Here is a 25219-nt window from a genome sequence, read left to right as displayed (position 1 = left end):
ACCTCGTTGGCGTCGGGGTCCTAAAACGTGCTCAAAACTTCCTGCAAAAACCACAAGGTTTGAACATTTCACCCCAGAGGATTCTGCTTTTCTCTTATTCCGAGTTCACTCGGACAAAGTTGATGTCTCCTGCTGTTTTATGTGCACCGATTGGGATTAAAGCAACATTTGAATCCAAATCTGATAACGGTTTATGTTGCCAGGCGACCGCCAATCAAATACGATCCAATCAAACCTGATAATCGAGTTAAACTTTCACCTACGGACTGTTCTTTTTACAACCTTTAACTTTGCTGACCGCTCGTTAATGTGCCGCATGTTCACTATTGAGAAATACTTCAAACGTAATACTTAATAATTAACTTTCTGCAGGATGTGCATGTTCCTCTGCCGCAGCAAAAGACATCTGCAGCAAAGATGGCAAGACGAGTCGTGGAAGGTTGTGTTGAAAGGCCGCTGTTTATTCCAATCATCCATCCATCCATTTCCTTTAATCCGCTTTATCCCTGGCAGGGGTGAGGGAAGGGGTGAGGGAAGGGGTGAGGCAGGGGGGGCTGGAACCTATCCCAGCATGCACTTGAAGAGAAACATGGCACACGGTGAATGTATGAAGAGAACCGGATACGGCGTTGGGAGACGGTTCCCCCTTTTCTTTGGAAGAGAACTCCGCCTCCTGGCCCTCGATCCGGGGCTCATTCACTCGAACCGAGGAAGGGAAATATCTCTGGATTCAACCATTAGTGATGATTTAGCTTTTTAAAAAAAAACAATCTGATGAGTTACAGCCGTCTCTCCAATGTCAGACTATAAAAAAAAGTCTTTTTGGACCTAACAGCATCAAATAGACCCAGAAATCCACAGTAATGGGGTTTTGGGTGCAGAAAAATGTGACATTAATGGGATTCATGTAAAAATCCTTCCAAAAAAATTCCTTCCAAAGAAGAAGGAATCTTCGTTGGAATTCAAAGTGACACAGATGTGACCTGACAAGTGTTTGTGTAGCCAAACTGTTCTTATCAGGCATTTGTTTATTTATAACCATCGGAGTTAAACTGTTTTTGAATTCCAGTTCTGAGTCGCTTGATGATGATGACTGGCGCGTTAATCTCATGATGTGATTTAAGATCACAGTGTGACTGAGTCACAGTGTCAGGAAAAGGCTCGGTACGGGAGGGAAAACGGGGAGTCAACGGCATCACCGTGACGACGACGAGCCCGTCTCCTCGGCCGTCTCGGAGACGCGAACAAACAGGAAAGGATGAGCTGAAGTGCGGGCAGCTGTTTCATATCAGGGCCCATGGGAGACATCGGGGACAGTAGAAGAGCCTTCAGTCTGGCTCTGCATCATCATCATCATTACCACCCTGCAGCTTCAATTACAGGGCATGGGCCAGCAGCATGCAGGGCCGATGCCCCGGGAGATTCTTTTTTATTTTGGGAGGCTTGCTGTAAGAAAGTGCTATAACTGCTCATTCACCGTCTCCACCACAGACATGACTGCTGCATTACAATGAGGCATGGGGGGGCGGGAGAGGGAGGGGGACACCAGACATCCTGGGTAATAATCAGAGCCGTGCACAGTGTTTCCTATCCAGCAGAGCGCAGTGGTGGAGGTCCCGAGCAGAGACCCGGGGCTGAAGGTAACCTACCATCACCGCCGGACGCTGCCTTGTCATTAAGTCTTAGCGACGGTGCATCACTGCGTCCACCTTCTGTGAAACGTTTATAATAAAAAGAGCGATTGTTTTATATCAATATTAAAGTCATTAACATTCCTCAGCTTTTCGGGAAAGTCTCGGGACTTAATTATACGACACAAGACTTAATACAGCCCCCAAAGAGGCTCTTTTTTCTTCTAGACGCATATAGAGGATCTACTTCTCTGTCTTTAGGGCATGCTTTTTAAAAAAGGGGATGTAATATACCCTTCATATACAGTACCGGCCCATACTGCACATGCAGTAAGCTTTAGAAGTGGAGATCAATCCCCTCAATCCTCTAGAATGCGTTCTACATATACATTCTTGGCCCCGGCTTACACTGTGCAGCATTCAATAACATGGAATGAAATGACAGATCTTTGTGATGCCAGTGCTAATACCTCCTCCTCTCTCTCTCTCCCTCCATCCATCCATCCCTCCGCTCGCCACGGCCACACACCATCAGACCGCTCCAGATATAAACCATATGTACAAGATTAGAGGCCAAACGAGCAGCAGAGAGACGAAGACAACAGCATGACTGTGTTATTCACTCTCTGGCCACCGTCGGCTAAAAGCAGAGGGGTGAGACTACAATTTCCATGTTTTTAATCCTAACTCGTTATTAGTGCGAAATGACACACTGACTGAGTTTACAGGAGGAAACATCTTGCAAAAACAACGTTTTTTTGTCCATTTATCCCAGCATGATGAATGTGGATGAACCTGATCGTGTGTGATTTACGTCGACGAGCCAAAACCCCGTCATGTGATCGTGGTATAGGTGGTCCGAGGGAGGCACTCGCACCCGCTGCCACCAAAAAAAAGAAGTCAAAAGACATAATGAGAAATGAACAGTCGGAGTGCTTATTTATCCAGCGCGGCAGCTACAAGCAACACATTTTTCACCGCCATTAAATTCCCCACAAGGCTCCGACTGGACCAGCATATCAAGCTCATTAGACATCTGGAGTTCATTATGGTTGGACTCAAAATCGCTCAGCATCATGGTACTTTTAATTCATGGGTTCTTTTCTCAGTTGTATATTTATATTTAAAAAAAAAAAGCAGCACCAATCAAAAGAAGCTGCATTTAAGCCAAGTGTGCAGATCTACATATGAAGCCACTTTTAACAGCTCATCGGTAAAAAACCCTCCATTAAAAAAAAAGGGTGATTGAGCACCAACGGTTAATGAGCCCGACAGCATCTTAACTGCAGTAATTAGACAGAAACCGACTGTCTGGTTGCCGAGGTACAGTACAGGGACTGGCCTGTATAACACACTACCACCACTTATACCACAGTACGATAAGACGGGGCGCTGCCTAATGCTCATATTTCTACAGGAATTTCCGTGAATGGCCAAAACATAAATCTAAAACGTCAGCGAGACATGCATTTACGGCGTCTCAGCGTAGAAGGATTATTCCTCGGCGTTCAGTGTCATTTTACCAGCTTAACAATTGTGATTTATGACCAAAGAAATGCAGCGTTGGTTAACCCCATCGCCCTAAAACGAAGGTGGCGTCCTGCGTTTAAAACCGGGGGAACGTACAGTCATGCTGACACGTGTGTTTTTACTGGCATGGACACACTGAAGGGCTGTTATACATGGCGTTTCCTTGACAACAACTTTTTTGGAATGTTGACATACCGCTCAACCACCTTCGTAAACAGCACCAACTAGTAAAAAGAAAAAAAAGGCCCATCTCTCCTGGCAAACGTTTCCCCATAAAACCTGCAGGGCCAAGTGTCCCCATGAGTGGCCCCGCGGGGGCCTGGAAAACCCCCAGTTTGCTTTTCCACTCCAGGGGAAAGAAAAACAGACGGGCTGATGAATCAGTGGGGATGAAGGGAGGCGTGTGCTGCCCGGCACGGCGGCCATGACAGGCGAGCGGCTCCCAGTCCACGTGAAAAAGGCCTCACTCTGTCCAGAGAAGAAGGAGAAACCATCCCGATGCTGTGACCACGGCCAGCACCGGCCTGCCAAACCAAACAAAAAGCCTAACTCATGTCAGACCTGAAATAGTGCATCACTCCAGACCGCCATCATCATCAGGGAGGACATATGCATGTCTGTAAGCCACTCACAGGTGAGCTGCATTCACCTCCACAAGTCTCCCAGTCATGAATATAATAACAACCAACCAACAGTGCGTGCGATGTAAAAATGTTACATTTCGCCTTGATTTAAAAAACATAAATTTAGTTCTATTCCGGCATGCCAAGCCTCCGTTTCCGCGCCAACAAAAGGGATGACCGCAGCTTTGCACTCCAGTCAACCACGACCTCGAGAATAGAGCGGGACGAAGCCAGCTGCTGGCATGAAGGCCCGGCCCGCTGCCATGAAGACGAGTGGACGGAGGGACGTATGGATGTCCCCGTCCTCTGGATGAAGAGCTCACACAGCCAAGGACACTCCACCCAAACGTTCGGTGTGTCACCCTGCAGGGAGCTGGCCGTCCCGCACTAGAGAGGGAGGGATATTTATAAAAAAACCACCCGATCCCGGCTCAGGATCAGGCAGCCCACTGAGGCAACCCTCAGGAACCTCAGAGCAGCAATGCGAACCCAGACGTGGAGCCGAGTCCTTAACGGCCCAGTGACGGGTCATGTCTCGTGTTTTTTTGGGGGTTTTGGCCCGGCTGGTCGCAAACAGAGATCCCGTTGCGGTCGTGACTTGATGATATAAACAGATGCTGTGAATCATGACGGTTTTAGATACGATCTCACGGCCGAGCCCATCCAGGAATCTAGGATGCCTCCGCTCCTTTAGTCATGGTGGTGAGCAAGCAGATAGAAATGTTTATAAAAACACACATCATAGTATGACAAGAGAAAATGACAGGAAACAGAGCTACGCCTCATCATGCATCAATGCCACTTTAGTGATCCGGTTCTCCTGCAGCTTCCAACGCACCTCCACAGCAATGCATTTTAAATCCTGCATCCATTTTTCCTCTTCAGGTGGTCAGAGGTCACTTTAAGTTGGTAGTTTGCTTCCTCAGGACACTCGAGCAGGATGAATGCTTCCTGCAACAAAGACTTGAGCCAACACCTTCTGAGTAAAGGTCACGTTCCTGGTTCAACACAACCCTATAGAGCTCTGGATCAAGATGTTCTTTTATAAGACTTCCTGAAAAACAATGGCTGAATGTCTACAGCATGATGAATGTAAAAAAGGTCAACACAGACTCCCTTGTGCTGCAGTCGAGCTTACACATGCACCGCGATGTCAAAACGTGTAGAAAAGGCAAACGTCCGATTCAAATCTCAGAGTCCCGTCTCCTCCAGCTCCCATCACACAACGACCAGCTTTGTGACACGAGGGGGAAAGCAAAGCAGCGGCCTTCCCCAGCCTCCGCCATCACAGCCACTATTGTACACCCCCCCGCCCCCCCTCCTCAGGATACCCAACACCCTGGAAAATAGGGGGGATCCTGTTGCTCATCCCACTCTCCTTCTCACTCAGGGAGCCGAAACAAGGGTGGGAAAACCTTTTAGGAGCTTTTCAGAGCGTCTGATCACCTGATACACTCTGAACCGCTCAGCAGCACAGAGGCCCTCATCATGGAGGCTCCACATCGCAGCGCTCGCTGTTAACGCTGCTGCTGTTAATGCTGCTGCTGCTGTTAATGCTGCTGCTGCTGTTAATGCTGCTGTTAATGCTGCTGCTGTTAATGCTGCTGTTAATGCTGTTAATGCTGCTGCTGCTGTTAATGCTGCTGCTGCTGTTAATGCTGCTGTTAATGCTGCTGCTGTTAATGCTGCTGTTAATGCTGTTAATGCTGCTGCTGTTAATGCTGCTGTTAATGCTGCTGTTAATGCTGCTGTTAATGCTGCTGCTGCTGCTGTTAATGCTGCTGCTGCTGCTGTTAATGCTGCTGCTGCTATTGTTGTTAATGCTGCTGCTGTCTGCTGCTGTTGTTAATGCTGCTGCTGCTGTTGTTGTTAATGCTGCTGCCGCTGTTGTTAATGCTGTTGTTGTTAATGCTGCTGCTGTTAATGCTGCTGCTGCTATTGTTGTTAATGCTGCTGCTGTCTGCTGCTGTTGTTAATGCTGCTGCTGCTGTTGTTGTTAATGCTGCTGCCGCTGTTGTTAATGCTGCTGCTGTCTGCTGCTGTTGTTAATGCTGCTGCCGCTGTTGTTAATGCTGCTGCTGTCTGCTGCTGTTGTTAATGCTGCTGCTGCTGTTGTTGTTAATGCTGCTGCCGCTGTTGTTAATGCTGCTGCTGTTAATGCTGCTGCTGTTAATGCTGCTGCTGTTGTTGTTAATGCTGCTGCTGCTGTTGTTGTTAATGCTGCTGCTGCCGCTGTTGTTAATGCTGCTGCTGTTAATGCTGCTGCTGTTAATGCTGCTGCTGCTGCTGTTGTTAATGCTGCTACTGCTGCTGCTGTTGTTAATGCTGCTACTGCTGTTGTTGTTAATGCTGCTGCCGCTGTTGTTAATGCTGTTGTTGTTAATGCTGCTGCTGTTAATGCTGCTGCTGTTAATGCTGCTGCTGCTGCTGCTGTTGTTAATGCTGCTGCTGTCTGCTGCTGTTGTTAATGCTGCTGCTGCTGTTGTTGTTAATGCTGCTGCCGCTGTTAATGCTGTTGTTGTTAATGCTGCTGCTGCTGCTGTTAATGCTGCTGCTGCTATTGTTGTTAATGCTGCTGCTGTCTGCTGCTGTTGTTAATGCTGCTGCTGCTGTTGTTGTTAATGCTGCTGCCGCTGTTGTTAATGCTACTGCTGCTGCTGTTGTTGTTAATGCTGCTGCTGTTGTTGTTAATGCTGCTGCTGTTGTTGTTAATGCTGCTGCTGTTGTTAATGCTGCTGCCAGACCGAGCAGCATTAGGCACACTGTGCTCATGAGCGAGGCATCTTCCCAGCCGTTTCTCTCTCTCTGAAAGAGCTCCACTCACTAATCACGGCGCTGCGGCGGGAAGGCTCGTCACCACTTTAAAAACCAGGGTAGACGTCGCTTCGGAGGAAGGGGTCAGCCAAAACCCCAAAATCTCATCCACTGGGCTGCACCATGGTAAACCCAGAGGCTCGTCAAACAAACCCGAGTTCAGCCTGAAGACCAGGGAAAGTTAAACAGTTCTCAAAACACGATATGTATTAAAACAAACTGAAGGAGTAGTTTAAAAAAAAAGGCCAAGTTGATATTGGACTAGAGGGAGATTGAAGGAATGTCCACGTTATGTCTCCCAGAGGACAGAAGACGAGTCCAACATCAGGAAAAATAAAGCCGACGGGGTGGATTTCAAACCGGTGGGGAGTATGGCAGAGCTGGCGTGTCCAGAAATACCACAATCATGCGAGGTCGCCTCCGGACGGACCGACGGACGTGTAACGGGAGTGTGTGTTCATTCCTAAAAAGACTCGCAGATGGAGCCCTCGGCCACAACACAGCTCCCTAATGTGTTTTTCGGTAGGCCAATACGGAAGTTTGCTCCGCCATGGTTTGTTGGCCGCAGCCTCACTCTAACTGCACAGCAGGGCTTTTTTTTTATTTTAATGTGGTTTTGGACTGATGCTGAGAACATCAGCATCTGTATTTAACGGAGGCTTTACGATGCCTTGATGAGAACCAACCAGACAAACATACGTACGACGGAGTGTATGAAATGTGTACGTCGTCTCCATGGCAACACCTGTAGGAGTCCGGAGAGCTGTTATGAGGCTCGAAAAGCACAGCCGAGCCGGCTAATCGGAAAAAAAACTAAACAAAGAGGTGAATAGTTGGTGGAGCTGAGGCGGTGCCCATTTCAATTTAAAAAGGCTAAACCCTAAAAAGTTCCCTTCAGAGCAACAACATGTTATACAACCGTTTTCACAGGCGGAGTCGGACCGTTTGTGACAAATATATGTGGAATATATCTGCGTAGTTCCTCTTTAAAATCTCTATTTTTAATGTACAACAAATACTTTCCAGTGGAAGGCACAGAAAAATGTGAGGACTTGACAACGAGACCACTTCATCATCTCCGGTCCGGCCTGCCGTATCACAGCCGTGTCAGACGAATCTGCCTCGACAGCGAGACAGTGACACACACACACTCACTCACACTCGCTCACACACTCCCTGCCCTAAAACAACTTGGATGGAGACGGCATGCCATGTGGCTTTGCAGTCAAATCAAATTAATGATCAGGGGGAGGTGCTGCGTCTGTTTGCATTCCTAAAAGTCTATATTTTGCGGCGACCAGATTTCACGGCGATCACGGCTGACAGAAGCATTTTATTTTGACATTCTGACAAAGTAAAGACAGCATCCTTAAAAAGGAAAAAAAATAAAATAAAATTGCACCGCAGTTGCATCACGGCATCACGGCTCATCTTCCTCCCGGTGTGAAAGAGATCAGTAACTCCTGACGTCAGCGTCGGTGTGAGCGACACGCACACTCAAGAACTCAGGGAGGATTTTTTTTCTCAGCACTCGAATGTTTTAAGTTCAAACCTCTGCATATTTATCCGACTTCATGTCCAAGCGTTATATAAAAAAAACGGGAGAAAAAATAGAAAGAATGGCTGGAATTCCTGGAGCCATTACAAAAGGTCTTGGTTGTTGTTTCCTGCTCTGTCATCTCACATGTTCTATCAGTGGGACCCTCGCTTGAGACTGAGCATGGAGGCATAGCTGAAATAGCTGGTGATGAACTTTCCCACAACATTTTCTCTCTTTAACTCACTGAAGTCTTTCCAGACGCCCCAAATCCCCTTTTTGGCTTTGGTTGCTGAAGCATAGCTGCAGCCCCGTGATAACCCAACGTCTGCATTTTACCAACTTCTCATATTTAACCGCTTACTGAGACGAATGGCTCTCCGTTCAGACAACTAAAAAAGGTTAAGGCCATTGTTTGGACACAGTATTCACCCCTTTGAGGCGGTTGTTCAGCTTTTAATGTCAGATATTTTCAAAGGCTGACCTTTGTGGCGTTATACACTCCCCGCTATAAAAATGTCAAACCCCCTCCTCCCTCTGAGCATCCTGCCTTTACTGTGAAGTCATACGGCAACGCCGGAGATTCTGGGGCATCAGAGAGCAACAATTCAAGAGGAAAAAGGCTGAGAATTCAAACGTGTTATTCTTACAGACCGCGACGGGGCAGTGAAAATAAATACGGAGATCTACAGACGAGAGGCTCTACCGACCAAATGAACGACAGCCTAAAAATACAACGACAGATGAACGACGGGTCAACTTTGTGAGGATCTCAGACCGATGGAAGGCCAAGGAAATCATCATCATGTTACCTCAAAGCAGAGATGACAAGAGGGAGAATAAACCCCCTCATCTCATGCATGTCCCTTAGAATAACTGATTGTGGACTATTTTAACAATTGAATACATATGCATATTTTAAGAGATTTGTTAAGATTTTAATGCAATCTATGAAGTCAAAAAAAGTTTGGAAACGTTATTTCAGTCGATGATTCCTCCCCTTTAATAATACCAATTGGTATTGTCTTTGATATCGTAGGAAAGCCTGATTAGTCACCTTTACAGCGAGGTACAACTTGTTAGGATCATGCATTCATGGAATTAGCAAAGCAGCTAACCGTGTGGGTACTGGCCCAAAAAAATGTCCCAAAATCCCCTGCAATATTCTTCTGTTGGTATTCACTCTCATTTTGAGCTAATTGGAATTATTAAAGGGGAGGAATCATCGACCGAATTAACGTTAACAAATTTTTTGAGGAGTTTATATAAAAAATTGTATAAAAATATTTCAAAAAAGTAATTAAATGAATGTGAAAACTTCCCCATGGACCTCCCGTTGACAACTTTTCTCCTTCATCCTTGAGATCAGTGACGGCTCAAAGCCGAGAAAGCGTCATCTTGTTTCTGGTTGGAGGAGACCGTAATTTCACGCTCACTAAGAACCCAATTGTCCCCGTCTAATTAAATGGTTTTATAGCTGGAATTCAGCTGCTTTACATCAGCAGGGTGGACAGTTAATGACTAAACAAACTTCTGATGCCACATCTAAGAACGCTGGAAACGTTCTTCCTGTAAAAAGTAAGAATGGAGGATTAAGCGGGAACCAACCTGTGACAGCGGTCTGGACAGTCTGTGGCTCTTCTCGTCTGGAGACCACGGACGCAGCTGGACGCTGGAACAAACAACAGGGAGGCAAACTTACTTAATATACAACATGAGATCTCTGGGATTTTTTTTGTGGTCGTCATTTTATCCGTTAAACCCTCTGATCCACACAACCAGCAGGAGAAGCATATTTTCCAACCAAAAAATACATAAAAATAGAAACAATAACAAAACATTTCTTACAGTCATTGAAGACTTATCCAATCAATGTGATTACACAATTTCATTTGTCCGGTATTTTACTGGATTACATTCCTGTCTGGTGATGTCATCTTAATTATTTTTCAAATGGAGCTTATTTATGAGCCATAGATCAATATTGTGATGTAAAAAAGAGACAGAATGATACATGATTTTATTCATATTGCCACCTTATATAATAAAGATGATGGTTTTCCATAAAGTTTAATTTTGCAGAATCCCAGCGGTTAAATGAAAAATAAACAGCGAGTCCTAAAATGATGATTGTATTGACAATTATACGATGGATGAACAATATAACGATTATTCTAACGAGATGGGAATCAAGTCTAGATGCTTCATCAGAAAATGTGAGTTAGAACTGAAACTTGTCCCGGAGAGTCAACAAACGTCCGAGCGAGAGAGAGGGGGAGGGGGGGGGGGAGAGAGAGCAGCGCGGTGAACCTTCCACATTCTGCCCTTTTGTTGAAGTGAATGCAAACGGTGGAATGTGATATCCTGTGCATATCCTTTGTTACGACAGGACAATCCCACGGCTCCGCGTTCTGTCTGTTGCTGCCGTACCTATTGACTCGGGGCCTGTTGTGGAGTCAAGAGAGCACTTGTGGCGACCTTTTGTCCACAGAGAAGCCCATTGAAGCAGTGAATGGACAGGTTTCTGTCAACTGTCCATCTGAAACGTGGACCCGGTTCACTCTGCAACATTTACAAGTCACCAGATCACATGTGTGTGTGACTTCAGACAATCTTTGGTTTTGGTGGCATATAATTACGTTTAATCGTATGAATCATGATTCTTACTTATGATTAATGTTTTAATCATTTAAGACACTCTCTCCCCTGCCAGCATGGAGTCTATTGAAAATGTATCTTACATTTTTGTATTCAGCATAAAATATTATGCAGGACTACTTTTTTATAGAATAAATGTTATTTTTTCATCTTTAGTCTCACTCGCATTATTGCACATTTATTTCATGGATATAGAATTTTGGTTACAAGTTACTGCATCGAACCGTTACAAAAAAAAAAGTGTCCTTGAATCGAATCGCCAATTAATGTATCGTTAATCGCTGTGAAGCCAAAGATTCACACCCCTAACTGCAGCCAAAACCGACTTCAGCCAACGCAATAAAACCCAAATATGCACCGCGTGCTTGCAGACGGCGATGCCGACCTGAAGCTGCGGCGGTCAGGCGGGTTACCTCTTGTTGGTGGTCGGGGTCAGGCGGTCCCTCTTCCCGTCGGGGCTGGGGAACGGATCTGGGGAGTAAGGTCCGGGGGACAGCGAGGCGGGGCTGGAGATGGTGTACTCCCTGTAGTTCTGGTTCTCATCTCGACTCACGATCACGGCCTCCTGCAACAAACATCCATATTCCTCTGAAGTTGATCTTTAATACGGCATCTGTGTCGTGAAACGCTCGAGTGAAACAATAATAACAGACTATCAGAAGGTTCTGCTTTGGGACTCATTATGGTGTCAATAAAAAAAAAAAAGCACAGGAACAAACACTAAATCAACTTCAGGGTTTTGTATCGCTTCCATCTCCAGTGAAATATGTTGTAAACAGATGTGTCACGCATGCATTAGTAGAAATGAAGCAGCACACTCTGTGTAGACAAAACAACACATTATGCAGATATAAAAAACAGGCACGGAGCAGAAATAAATATTTGGTTTTCACATCTGATGTTCAGTGATCGAGACAGATTAAAGCTCCCGCGGCGCTGACCTGGAAACGTCCGGTGAACTGCTCGGGGCTGCCGATGCCGTTGGTCTGTCCAGGAATCGGAGGTTCAGGTCTAACAAGACAGAAAACCACAGAGATCGAATGACTGTCAGCACCGATAATGATCAAACTGTTCAGTCTATGCAGCATGTGGGATAAAGGATGACCTCATCACTGCTGAATTAGGAACACAAACAAAAATCAACTAAAGGGAATAAAAAAGTTCATGTTAAATAAATAAGAAAGATAGATAAGAAAGAAACAAGAAAAAAACAACCCTTTTGCTAATGTTCCTGCATTAACATTCACTCCCATGAATCTGAGGGATTCCTGCCGAAGACGAGCGCTGCAGACGTTCTCTCCTTTCCAACAAGTCACTTCTGTTCAGCGTTCTCAAATAGAAAACACATTCTGTAAGTGTATCCATCATTGAATTTGGAGAAGGGGAAAATATGGGCACGAGCTCCAACGCAAACACACGGTGCCCCCCCGGCTGCAGGGCCAGAGGCCGGCTGGCGTTTGCTTGAGCCCGGGGTAATGAGGCGCACAGGAAGACCTGGATGCCTGTGGTAAATCACCCAGAAACACACCTCTCGTGGCCCGGGCGCCACACACTGCTTACAGGAGAGAGAGGGAGGGAGGGAGATGGCAAGAAGATGAAAACTGAAAACTGATACAGCAGCGAAAAGACATTTCTTCCCGTAGGAGAGATATTAACGTGGCCCGCCTGAAGAACTCATCGCTTCGAATTTGGGGAACTGAAAAACGACTCCCTTGTGCTTCGAACTTCCAATTTTAAAAAGGAAGTGAGACGTGTTGGAGTTCAGCGATCAGAACGGTGTCTGGTCTGCGAGACGGGGACTCGGGTTCAACGTCTGCTGGTCAAAAACACCAAACTGTGACTTTATATCACAGAGATGATGAACGGAGATGAAAGCTCGTCTCAGGATGACGTCATCAATGCTGCATCTTCACGTCCAGGTGACCTTTGGTGCACAAGGATGCACCGTTCAATATTTTGCACCCTCAGTTGAAATGAATGTTAATTACCAAAGTCATTTAAGGTGGTTCTTCTGTTTAAGTTCATGTTCAGGTGCAGCAGTGAAACGTGCAAAACACCTGGCTGAAGGAGAATACCCACCTGCAGGTGTGGCGACTATTAAACGCTGTTCTCTTCGTTGGAAAAGAGGACGTGAATCGCCATGGTAACCGGAAGTATTCAGGTGATTTACTTTCAGATTCATCAACATGAATGTTGAGATGCTGCAGGGATTTCATGCTGCTTCAACCACATTAAAAGGTTATTTCCTGGTATGGTTTTGGTTGGAGAAGGATATTGTAATAAAACTACTTTTAATACCATGTAGGTAGTATTGCCTTTTAAAATACGAGTATAAAGGAACGTATTACACCTCCTCAGTAACTTGCTCAACAATGAATCTAGCCGTCAACAGGACGACCTGCAGTTAACCTGCCTGAGGCGGATTCTTCCAGCGTGTACATTGTAAGAATACCGCTCCATTCTGACAGTGGAAATATTACAAATATGCAACACTGACCCGTTTTAGAGGATTCAAGCAAAACAAACTTTGTGTCAAGCTGCGACCAGTATTTACTCCGTTTAGGCCGTGCTGGTAGGACTTTACTGTATTTTTAAAAATACTTTAAAAGATCAGATTTTTCCATGAAGTTCTGTTTTCCATTTGACAAAATAAACCATAACAATTCATATTAAAATAAGGAGCTCTCTTATCAAATAATAAGTAAACAAAATATAAATTTTTACACCAACTTTTGGTACATTACATACAAATCTGTTTTGAATTTAACATTAAAAATGTTTTATGTGTGGAGCTGTGTCCTTATGAGGGTCAAAATAATAAGCCCTCTGGGATCATTTGGTGATTTTGGACGATATGACGGTTTGACACTCACATCATCTCAGTATCAGAGGAGACGACAGCACCAGAGTTGTTTCTTAACGGCCTCCATTAAACCTCCATTAGAGAGAAACGGATCAACGTGTCGGTCAACATGACATCATCGGCAGGGCATCAATGAACAATGAGGTCCAAACAAATAAGCTGCGTTTGTGGGGTCAGCGATAAGACGGCGATGCTGTGGTTGCTTTGTTATGTAAAACTAAACCCAGATGGAGTCTGGGACGACGTGGACGCACCAACAATAAACCACTAAAAGCCTAAAAACCATGAGGAGGACGAGCAGATGCCACTCAGACGACGACATCATGAAACCTCCTCCTAATTAGTCGAGCAACGTTGTTTCTAGAAGTGACTGCAGCTCATTGTTTATTATGTAAACATGATTTCTTGGATTGACAGTTCAGTCTAAACACAATTAAATCAGTTCACTGCAAAAACAACATGTTGGCAACTTCAACATTAATTAAACACTCATTCTACCAACATACCAAACACTTTGTTTAAATATTTATTTCTAAATCCACATCGGCATGAAGGAGAAACACTCATCTAAAACCAAATGATGTCACCTTTACAGCCGGTTGCCGAACATTTGCTGACAAGCATTCTTGCATAAAAAGAGAATTTTCTTTTTTTGTTTTTAAATGATTGAGTCGGGCACAGCGCTCACTCCACATGAAACACACCGACGCTACGTGACATCACTTCCAGCGAACTTCACACAGAACAATGAGGATCTGTTTTTATGTCTTGTTTTTCTTCAGACAAACGGCACCGTTTATCACAGATTCGTGCTCCTCTATTACACGCCCCCTGACAGCTTGAGAGTCATTAAAACAGACATGCTTGCTCAGTGGGATTATGACAGGCGGAGGCTGCGAGGCACACAGGAGTGTTGGAGCTGAACACGGCCGGGCCTACAGACATGGCAGAGCTTCACAGTGGCATTGTCCTGCACAGGCAAGAAGTAATGGTGTTGATTCTGGCTCGGCGGGAGACATGAGGTCAGCAGGGAAAAATTCCCTCACATGGACGCGGGACATCCAAGGAGGAAGCATGTGAAAGCAACACGTGCGTGAGAGTGTGTGTGTGTGTGTGTGTGAAAGTCTGAGAAGCAGAGCAACAGTGACAATAAATGAGAATTTAGGGAGGACCTTTAATCAAAATGCCAGCCAACAGCAGCCCTGGCTCCAAAGGAAAACCTTTTAAGTAGCCAACTCCCTCCCGTCATCCAGAACCAGGCCTTGGCAAATCTCAAAACAGGGTTTATCAAGAGGGACCAGGGGGAAGGGAGCGCTGTGGCTCTCATGCACGCTGGCATTTCCCCTGATTACAATGACGCTGACGGGAGAAAGGAGGATGGAAGCTGTGGTTTTGGCACAAAATGAAGAAAATTAGGGATGTTCATACTGTATGTGGGAAAAGTTTATAAACCCAACACACACACGCAGCAAACTAGCAGGAATATGAGTGTCAGCGTACCTCTCCACCGCCAGCTGCAGCTGCGTCTTGGAGTTCTTGATCTTGTTCTGGGCCTCCACGTTCAGCATGTCGGACGTGTTCTCCCCGTTGATCTCCAGGATGATGTCACCGGGCTGCAGGTCTGCGTGCTCGGCCTTGCTGCCCCCGTTGACCTGTCCAACGGAAGATGAGTTAGGTGCTGCTGCTCCTCCAAGGTCTGAACATTTCACTTTATAGACGCCATCCATAAAGACAACTCTGTCTATTAAGGCTGCAGGGATTATGTCAGTGGTTGACTTTAACAAATGAGCACACAATCCAACTCGGCACGGGACGATTATCCCATAATATCCCGATAATTATCAAAATATTGTTTAAAAAAACTCCTAAAATGACTCTAAAACACACTGGAATTACTTTACATTTCATGAAGAAGCTAATTTTATGGCATCACAGGTATGGCACAATTTTTTTAGTGAACATCCTTTTTAAATGAGGCTTAAATGAGGTAATCATAAAGTCTACCTGTTTTTTTTATTATATGATACTTCCTGTATTTTAAGAAAAGCTACATTTTTAACTTCTCTACCATTAAAGCATACAGTTTGTGTGTGTTTTTTTTTCAAATCCCGTAATAAAAACCTCCATCATCCTGCAGCGTCTCCCTCCATCACTCACGCCGCTCAGTAAATACCAACACAAGGCGTTTCACACACATGGAACGAGGCGGCGCCGGTCACCAGCGGACAGATTCACGACACCCTCGGGGAGAAGTCATTAGTGCGACGCTACCCGATGGTTTGACTGCGTCTGACCTTTGCAACCGACCTCGCCGCGAGTCAAAGTCAACGCTATATACCACCACCAGGGAATTCCACAGTAATGGGGGGGCCGCAACACGAAAGGAGGCAAAACGAGGGGGCCGACACTTTGGAGGGCAAGTATGACATTTGCCACGCACCGCGCTCGCCTCACAATTAAACGTAGTGACAAAGAGTGCAAAACAGAACGAACAGAGAGCTGAAATCAGGGAGGATGAAAGGATCATTATTGCTTCTCGAGAGGGAAAGAAATGGATGCAGAGTGAGCGCAACACTTCAACAGGCTGTTTGTCAGTTTAGCCAAGCAAGGAGGGCAGAGGTGCCATGTCTGTGGGCCCACTCGAGAGGCAATTAAGCGTTGCCGTGGCGACCCACAATAGTGCGTGCCTTTTCTGATCAGGACACGCCTGGTTTCACATAAACTGAGAGCGGTAGGGGGGGGGCAACGGGGGATAAAGGAGGGCATCCATGTCATCTCCGTGCCAAGTGCAAACCACTTCAGATGGTCCACCCCTATGGTTGTTTAACTGTGGGGGGGCGGGGGGGAGGGAGGGGGAGACAAGCCATTTCTCAAACTGGGCTTTACAAACCCAGATTTCAGTGATGGAGTTTCTCTCTCGGCGGGAAAGCCGTCACTTCACAGGAGCCGTTTGATATTTGAGACCAGCAAACACGCCGGTGTTGTTTTAGTGCTTTGCAGTAACAGAATCAGACTTATGTTAGAAAAACGGGTCTTCTCATGAATACGGTTCAGGAGGGGGGGGGGGGAGAAATTCTTTTGAAGTCAAGAGTCCGTGCCATGGTTCTGCAATAATTCATGCTTTATGGTCTGAGGAGCTACAAAAAGGTGGGGATGCAGCACCAGAATGTGGTCCCGGGCAGGACTGGGTGTCGCTGGCATGCAGGAGCTTTCCTGGTGGGGTTTATTGTGTTCTCAGTCCATCTCCCACGTTGTTTTGTTTCAAACAGTGACTGGGAATTTACCGGTGCACGTGGTAACGCACGAGGGGCAAAGAAACACAAAAACCCGCCAGACCAGGAACCCCCCCCTCACCTCCCACCTCGACTTCCACTCTTACTGTAATCAGTGGTTTCCTTCTAATGTAATCGACTTCCATTCTATTCTAGCGCTTTCAGTCGTCAAGGAAATAGGTGCGAAGCTGCCCGCGGACACAAACAAAAGGCAAGGGAAAAAGAGACGTAGCGAGGAGGAAGTTGACTTTGCATGACATGCCTTTACAGGGCAAAAACAAGAGGATGTGGTTTGACGAGGTGTGACGAGGTTCGGCTGCAGACGGGTACCTTTGACACGGTTATGGCCTTCTTGAAGTCCCGTCCTCCAAATATTCTGAAGCCCCATGGCGAAGGGCCGATGAGGGTCACCGTCAGCGCCATTTAGTGATCAGGTCGGCGTGCGCTCGTCAAAAACCCTGAAAGAAAAAGAGATTGAGGATGAGAATGTGGAACATATCCGAGCGTTTTCACGCAGGCTTAAAAATCGGACCGACAGGTGAGGACGGCGAACGTTTTGCATGAGCCGCCTTTCATCTCCGGCAACGAGTCACTTCCACCGGCCTAAGTCCTCCTGACGTGACATCAAACAGGAATGGGAGGAATCTGGAAGACACATGACTAACATTGCTGGAGTGCCAGCGACGCCAACGAGGTTCATGAAACTCAAAACGCTCGTTCTGCTGCGTCGCGTTTTAAACGTGACCACTGTGTTTAACGTATATTTATATACAGCAGGGTTTGATATACAGCATCTCCATCCACGGGCTGCATATATAAACAGTCGTTTCGCAAAATCTGTAGCTCCTTAGTGGGCGTTTCATACTCGGTTCGGCTTTGCACGGACGTTTCTGTTTTCCACAAAGTCTGTTGTGAATTTGTCGTTTCAAAACTGTAAATCTAGTGTTTAAAATGGAATCAGTGGCGACGCCAACGCACAGTGGAACCGCGCGAGGGTGAGTTTTCATTGTTCTAGTCTCTCGCAGATGGATCACAAATCATATTGTGTTCCAATATACGGGACAAAATCAGTTCATGTGAACAACATTTTGGGAGGTTTGACAGTCGGCGCCATCAATTATTTTAATCCATCACAAATCTGCGTTACAGCGTGGAGCCCCTCAGATGTAGAGCTTTAAATGACTGGGGGACGATGGAGCTTTCAAAAACATGACACATTGCATCTTATATCTGTTGGCCGTTAGGGGTTATGGCGGGTCGATTCTCTCAGCGGTTCTGCAGGAGTTCATCAGCGTATGAAAACGTGGAACCGTGGGAGGAAATAAACGCTGCGGCCCCCGGAGAGGATTACCGGCGATCAAGCTTCATGTTGCTTGTTGCATTCCTACCAACAAGCCACTCGGTGTCAAGTTGTCAAGAACCCTGTTGACACGAACGGCACGACGAGGTTCCTATCAGCGAGGCTCTGAACAAAACACGACACCGATGATGGCAATAAATACAGTCATTAAAAGCTTTGACTGTTAGCTGGCAGGGAACCAGCTGCAGATGATTAACAAACACACTGTGAGCATCTTCTATCATATAAAAGGTAGAGGAGGTCATTCTATTCAGAAACACTTTGTTATATTACTTGAAATCCTCGTAACATACCGACGCATTAATACATTAAATGCTTGGACATTAAAACATTTAAAAATGTGCTTTGAACTGGTCTGAAGAAGGGGGCGGGACTTTTCCAATTCAGTGATGCGTTCAAAGTCAAAGTTGCTGTGTTTCAACCTTTAATGGGAGCAGAATAAAAACAGAAAAACTTGTGCTGACGATGCTTTTGGACCTGAAGACAGCCTGAGATTTTAATTGGCGGTTTGCAGCTGTGGATGAAGCCCGTCTGTCGTGGCGCTGCGTGTGGAGACACACGGCGGCGTGCGGCGATGACGGGATGTGCACTTACCAGGTCGACAGACGCATCAACACCTGAGCAACGCGCACACACACACACGCGTGGCTGCGGCGTTTCTGATTCAGCTCGGCGGCAAAACGTGCATTTATTTGAGCTGAAGACATCATTGTGACAAGTAATATACAGGTGCACGCATAGATGAGGACATAAGCCACTTTAAATACAGGCTGCACGTCTCAAAACGTAAACGTCTGCACGCCCAAAACAGTTTGAAAACGTTGCACAAACACAGCTTTGCCTCACGTTAAGCTCAGAAAGAAAATGCAGAACTTAAACCTAACAGAGAGTTGCTTTCTACAGACACAAGGCCACCGGATTGGTTTCACTTTTTGGCATTATATTCATCATTCATCATCCTTTCTATTGTAAAAAGGACTTTAGTGCAGAGGATAGCAAATATTAGCAGATAAGAAAGTGTCAAGTAATTACAGCTGCAGCATGTTTTTGCACCTCTGAACTATATATAAGTTAATCACCAGGTTAATATCTAACATTACAACAATGGAAAGTTTGCTATCTGGCTTTGAAGTTCAGGTTCCATGTTAAGACGGTGAGAAATCAGATTGAGGCCAATCATGAGGTCTATAAATAAAAGTGATAAGTCTGTCAATGATCACAAACATTACATAAGAGTTATCAAAGACGTGCGGCGCAGAAAAAACTAGTGGAGATCCCAGACCCACAAGCAAAAGTGGATCTAGGACATCCGCCACCCAATTCCCCTAAATCCCTTCCTGAACACTGGCCCATTTCATCGGCTGCACATTCCACAAGTGTTTGGGACGCGCAGCACAGAGGCCGGTACGTCATTACCCGTCTGGGCCAATTAGCAGGGTTACTGGGCTCGCCGTCATTAGGGAGCTCTTAATTGCGGTGGCATCCAGAAATAAGTGCAGTTGTGATAATGCCAAGAAGGAGCAGCAGCGAAGTTTCCCAGCCTGTGGGGGGGGGGTCAATTAGTTCCATGAGCTTCTGCAGCTTCTCCTATTAAAAAAAAGCGCCCATTATCCCCCCTGCTAATTCTCTGCGTAAACGTTTGCATCATAAAAGAGCGAGTGGTGGATAAAGTGGAAGGATGGAGCAGACTAAATAACAACACACACAGCGGTGGTGACGGCTGGCATTAATTGGCCTCTGATGAGGATTTAAGACTCAACAGTGTTAAAAACAAAGTGCTGAACATGAAGCCGTCACACACACACACACACACACACACACACAAAAAGGACGAGCTGTTCTGTTCTGGTGACATCTCGCAGCACAATTACACACACACAAACGCAACACAATGAGAAGTATTCCAGTCATGAAGTCATGCGGCAGGTCAGCGCGGGGAGAACGGTGCCGTCGGTGAACGCGGGGAACGACTCTCACTTCCGACCAATAAAACGGACAGGTTTACGACTTACCTGCATTCCTGCATACCATTGAGAACGGCGAGGTGTCAAGTCTGACGGACCAAATACGCCGGACGGGTTTGTCCGTCGGCTCGTACGCCGCTTTCATCGGTGCAATGACACAAACGTAATCTGCAATCAAGCTGCTCCAGTTCTGGGTTTTTAAAGGAGGTGTTGATTCAGTGTTTATATAATTATGGAAGCCGTAGAAGGCTCGGCTGTTGAAATATAATAGCTTTTAACAATTGATTAAATCGAAAAAGTATTTTGATGGTCAATTAAATGTTTAAAATGCCAAACATTACTCAGCTGCTAAACTCTATCAAGGATTTATTGCTTTTTCCTGGATGTATGACGGTGAGGGTAAACCAAACAGCTTTAGGTTTTAACCAACGGTCAGACAAAAGCCAACATCAACTTGGGGAAAGTTGTTTTTAGACCCTAAAGGTTTTTTTTTCGTCCACCACAAATAGCATATATCATTAAATCACCATGATCCATGCTGTGTTGATTAGAAAGCACTTCTTGCAGGATTGAGCAGGAAAACCAGCTCGGACTCACTTTCATTAGGGACACGTTCTCTCTGGGGGGAGAAGTGCAAGGTCATCATTTACACTCCATACGTTTAAAAGGCCTTTTGGCCCTTGTCACATGAGTGAGAGATCGTCCCTACAGGCGACGGAGATAGCGGAGGTCGACGGGGAAGAACAGGCCTCGTTCTGAAACGTTTGATTGGAGGCTCGTTGCTCCAACATGCAGAAAGCCTCCAGGCTTTCACTCGCATAGAAGGTTTCAATAACACTATTAGCTCGCGTGATGATGAAATGTCAAAGACTGAAACAGAATCAGAAAACTCTATTAGTGAAGCTAAAACAAATACGACTGATATTATTAGAGATATTTAATGCAACTTTTTGACATATCGAATAAAGATGAGAGATGAAACTTAGTATTTAGTAGGGTATACTCTTATATACATGCAACAATGGTGGTGCAGCTTTAATTGGACTTTAACTCGGATTTTAAGAAAACACTGCGGCGTTCACGGGCCGCTAACTAACGTGCACTCTTCAATTTAGCACGTTTACGTTACACAACATGCAGTTACGAGTCGTTGTGGCTGAACGAGTGGAACCTGCTAACACAAGCCTGAGACCGTGTGTGTGTGTGTGTGTGTGTGTGTGTAATTTACTCAATTACGATGACTCACACCTGAAGAGTCATTACTGTTGATCAGCGTGTCACCGCAGCACAGTTGTGGCAACCGGCGGTCATGTTGACGGTTAATTGTGTTTAATATTAAGAAAACAAAATAGATGTAAAGAAGACGCCGCCATGAAATGGAGGGAAAAAAAAAACAATAAATATAGTGAGTCGCAGGCAACCGTTCCCATTATTACGTTTAGCGAAGCCAAGCCTCAGAATTAACACCTCATTCCCTCCAAGGAATGCAACATTCGGAAAAACAAGTTGCTTCCATATGTCCTGTGGTCGGGAATCGAATATTCATGAACTGTTCGGCATTAGATTAACTGGAGATCGCCGACTAAACCGCCTCTGTGTTCAAATGTTTGGCAGCGCCCCAAAAAAACATGGCCACCTACATCAACTCTTCACCTCCTCCTTGGAAACGACTGGAGCTGGTTTTTTCCTTCTCCCTGAGCTCTGGGCAGAAAATCCCCTGGATTGGAAACGAACAAGCGCTGGCTCTTCCAACATGCTAATACTGAAGGAATGGCTGATGAACTTAGCAGACGCGCTAACGTCCAAACAGAGAGCTCGGGGCTGAGCTTTGATGGGAACGCACCAACCGCTGAGGCTGCAGGGGAATATTCCTGGTATGAATCACAGTCAGGCCTCTCGTGAACTTTCCACAGTGTGATGCCATGGGGTGTTGACTTTACCCCGTGTGTGTGTGTGTGTGTGTGTGTGTGTGCACTACGCCGACAGGTCGGCACCTACCTGGACACACACACACACACCCACTGAATTAAAAAGGAAAGGAATGTAATACGGAGCCTCTCCCCAGACTGACATTCTGGGTATTCACCAGAAATCACACCCATTTGGTCAGATATAGCTGCCGTCACCAGGGAGACGGACGTATCACATCAAACAACAACAAATAAGGGTGTTGGTCGATGAGTTTCTGCATCGCTTCATACGATATATATATTTATAGTGCGTGTGTCATCGGAATAATTTGACGATGAGCCGTACCTGTATCTGGTGAGAGTTCCTCCCTGTTCACGAGGGTATCATGAGGTCACCTAACCCGAGAAAGGTTGCATATCTTCTGCATAAGGAGACAATTACCCAGCATCCCTTGCTCCACTTTGCTGTGGCTCTGCTACAGTGGACTGTCCACTGTAAGGATGGGACCATGTGGGATTTTAACCACAAATCGTGATGAAATAAAACAACTTTCCATTATCGGGTTATCCAAGCACCTTATGATGATTATTTAAGATTATTTTCCACTACATTTCTGAACTAAATGTAAAGTAATGCCCCTGTGTTTCAGTGCCATACTTTGATGACAATATAACATACTTAAAAGGAGAAATCTGGTCATTTTTGACCCCATTTTTCGTTGTCCCCAGGGTCATCCCGACTTATTGGAGGCAAAAAACCAGACAAAAATGGACTTGACCTAGCCTGAGATCTGTACCTGCCTGCCAACCTCCCAGACTCGCTCCAATGCTAACCCATGGGGGTGAGTTTTATCTGCATTCCTGGGCCTCAGAAAACAATTCCAAGACTATATGCAACACAGGTTGGGACCTTATGAGACACGACAGCGCTCGTTTAGCTCAAATAGTGTGGCAAAACGACAGAAAAGCAGATAAAACTCACCCCTATGGGTTAGCATTGGAGCTATTCTGGAAGGCTGGCAGGCAGGTACACATCTCAGGCTAGGCAACGTCAATTTTTGTCTGTTTTTTTGTTCTAATAAGTCAGGAAGGCCCTGGGGACAACGACAATGGGGTAAAAAATTATCGGATTTCCCCTTTAAAGGTGCAATTTCCATCTCCATTGATTAACTCCATGGTGTATATTCTGTACATTGATCCTACTTTTCTTTTTTATTCCGATGTCTCATCTCTTTTTTTATAATAATGTGACATTTAGTCCACTGAAGTGGTAACGAGACACATGGACACTGTGGTAGCGGCTCCACTTATCTCCCTCTGCATCCTCCTCCTCCTCCTCCTCCTCCTGAGATCATGTTACTGCCGTTCACACTGCACAGGCTCGGCTCCGATCCACCACATCCTCTGCGTGCACCAGTCTGCCCTCCTCACACAGAAAGCACCACTTTGATCGTGACACACGGCTCAAAGTTGCGCAGCTCAGCGCATTTCCAAAACATCCTCCGCCCCACAAACGTGATGCTTCTACAAGGTTTTGATGTAATGTGAAAAAAAAAAGAAAGAAATATCCCGCCTCAGCCGAAAACCGCACGCCAAAAAAGAAACTATCATTTCAGACTCAACAGATTATGCCAACTTCCTGCATAACTGTAAACACGCTCATCAGAGAGGAAAACTAAATTTAAAACAACAACAACAACAACACGACGCTCTGTGCTTCAGTTAAAACCTCAGCAGCTGTAAAACAAACAAATTCTTTCCTCCAGTTAGAAGGGAACTAGTTTCCCCCGGTTTCTTGAAAAGGCAGCGGCTTCGCTCGATTCCAAAATTACAGTGGTCTGTTTTTGGTTCCTGCGTTGGTTGGTTGGTTGAGCCCTATCCTCTCTGAGTAACCAAAGAAAAAAAAAGAAGCATAAAGTGAGAGGACGGTTAGAGCAGCATGCAGAGTCACAAAGGGGAAGGATGTTTCATCAGGACTGAGACAGCTCACTGTTTTCCTCACCCGTCTGCTCACAAGCAAAGCCTATAAATATCAATTTTCAGGCATTTTTTTACTTTTACTCCCTACAATTTAAAACAAGTATCTGTACTTTCTACTCCTACAAAACAGGCTTGTGAGTTTTAATGCATTTGAGGGGAATTATCCATTTTTTATGTGTTTTTTCAATATTAAGTGAGATTCAGTTAACAGTAGAAATGTCTTCCTCAGCATACTTTCTACTTTGAATGCCATCCAGAGAGTACTTTTCCACTTAGTATGTGTACTTCTACTTGACTATAATCATGACTGTGTACTTTAACCACCTCTGGCAGCTTCACCAGTTGAACTAATGTGACATAAATACTGACTTAAACACTCCTGAGTGCACATATTAGTCCACAAATCACAGGGACAGATTCATGTGCAGAAATAGACGCACTAGATCCTGAATACAGGGGGGGGGGGGGGGGGTGGAGGTCTACAGTGGGACCTGAAACCAGCACTCTGTGTGGGCTAGTCCTAGTCAGTTACAGACTTTCTACCTCCACTGGTATCATGAGCCCCAAAAAACAGCTCACATGTGAGGACTGTCAATCAGTTCCCACACAACATACGGGTCCCTCAGCTTTAATGTTATAATAAATCACGAGTTCAAACAGAAATGTGAGATGATATTAGACGCAAACACGTTGACTCACCGAGGTGATTTAAGGTGCCTTCGTGTCCACCTGTTGAATGTGGGCGCGCTCCTCCACAAACACGCACCCAGCAGACAGCAGCACTGATCCCAGTTCAGCTCAGCTCAGCCTGGAAACAACCAGCAGCGTCCGCGAAGCGAGCACAACAAAGCCAGAAAGCAGCGTTCCGAGTTCCGCAGCAGAGAGGCGGTGATGAGGCGCTGCTAGTCCCGCTGCCCTCTTCTTCTTCTTCTTCTTCCTCTTCTTCCGCTGCTTCAGACGTTAAGGTGGTGGCACGCGTGAACACAACCACCTGTGGCCGGGTGCGCGCGCAGTGCTATCACTGGGGCGAGCTCGCGGTGCCATGTGTTATAACCCAAATCAGACGTTTGACACGGG

At 45.7% G+C, this 25219-nt stretch overlaps 2 protein-coding genes across 2 annotated transcripts in view; both read right to left on the bottom strand.

The window, feature by feature from the left end:
• The window catches only part of LOC311023766 (AP2-associated protein kinase 1-like), a 166665-nt gene extending 146091 nt beyond the window's left edge, over positions 1–20574 (bottom strand). Inside the window, exon 1 of the mRNA XM_084025801.1 lies at positions 20562–20574. The gene's annotated coding sequence lies outside the window, so the exon portion shown is untranslated. The remainder of the gene's footprint in view (positions 1–20561) is intronic.
• The window catches only part of pdlim2 (PDZ and LIM domain 2 (mystique)), a 33897-nt gene extending 8692 nt beyond the window's left edge, over positions 1–25205 (bottom strand). Inside the window, exons 1-6 of the mRNA XM_084025809.1 lie at positions 24842–25205; positions 17259–17386; positions 15157–15308; positions 11735–11804; positions 11207–11358; positions 9744–9807 (exon numbers count right to left, since the gene is read on the bottom strand). Of these exons, the coding sequence (XP_083881935.1) occupies positions 9744–9807; positions 11207–11358; positions 11735–11804; positions 15157–15308; positions 17259–17351 (531 nt within the window). The 5' untranslated portion in view covers positions 17352–17386; positions 24842–25205. The remainder of the gene's footprint in view (positions 1–9743; positions 9808–11206; positions 11359–11734; positions 11805–15156; positions 15309–17258; positions 17387–24841) is intronic.
• Between the last annotated feature and the right edge of the window lie 14 nt (positions 25206–25219).

The sequence above is a fragment of the Eutrigla gurnardus genome (assembly GCF_963514095.1).
Source record: "Eutrigla gurnardus genome assembly, chromosome: 13".
Classification (NCBI taxonomy): Eukaryota; Metazoa; Chordata; class Actinopteri; order Perciformes; family Triglidae; genus Eutrigla; species Eutrigla gurnardus.
The sequence above is the reverse complement of the archived record's forward strand: the minus strand, read 5'-3'. Positions and strand labels throughout refer to the sequence as shown.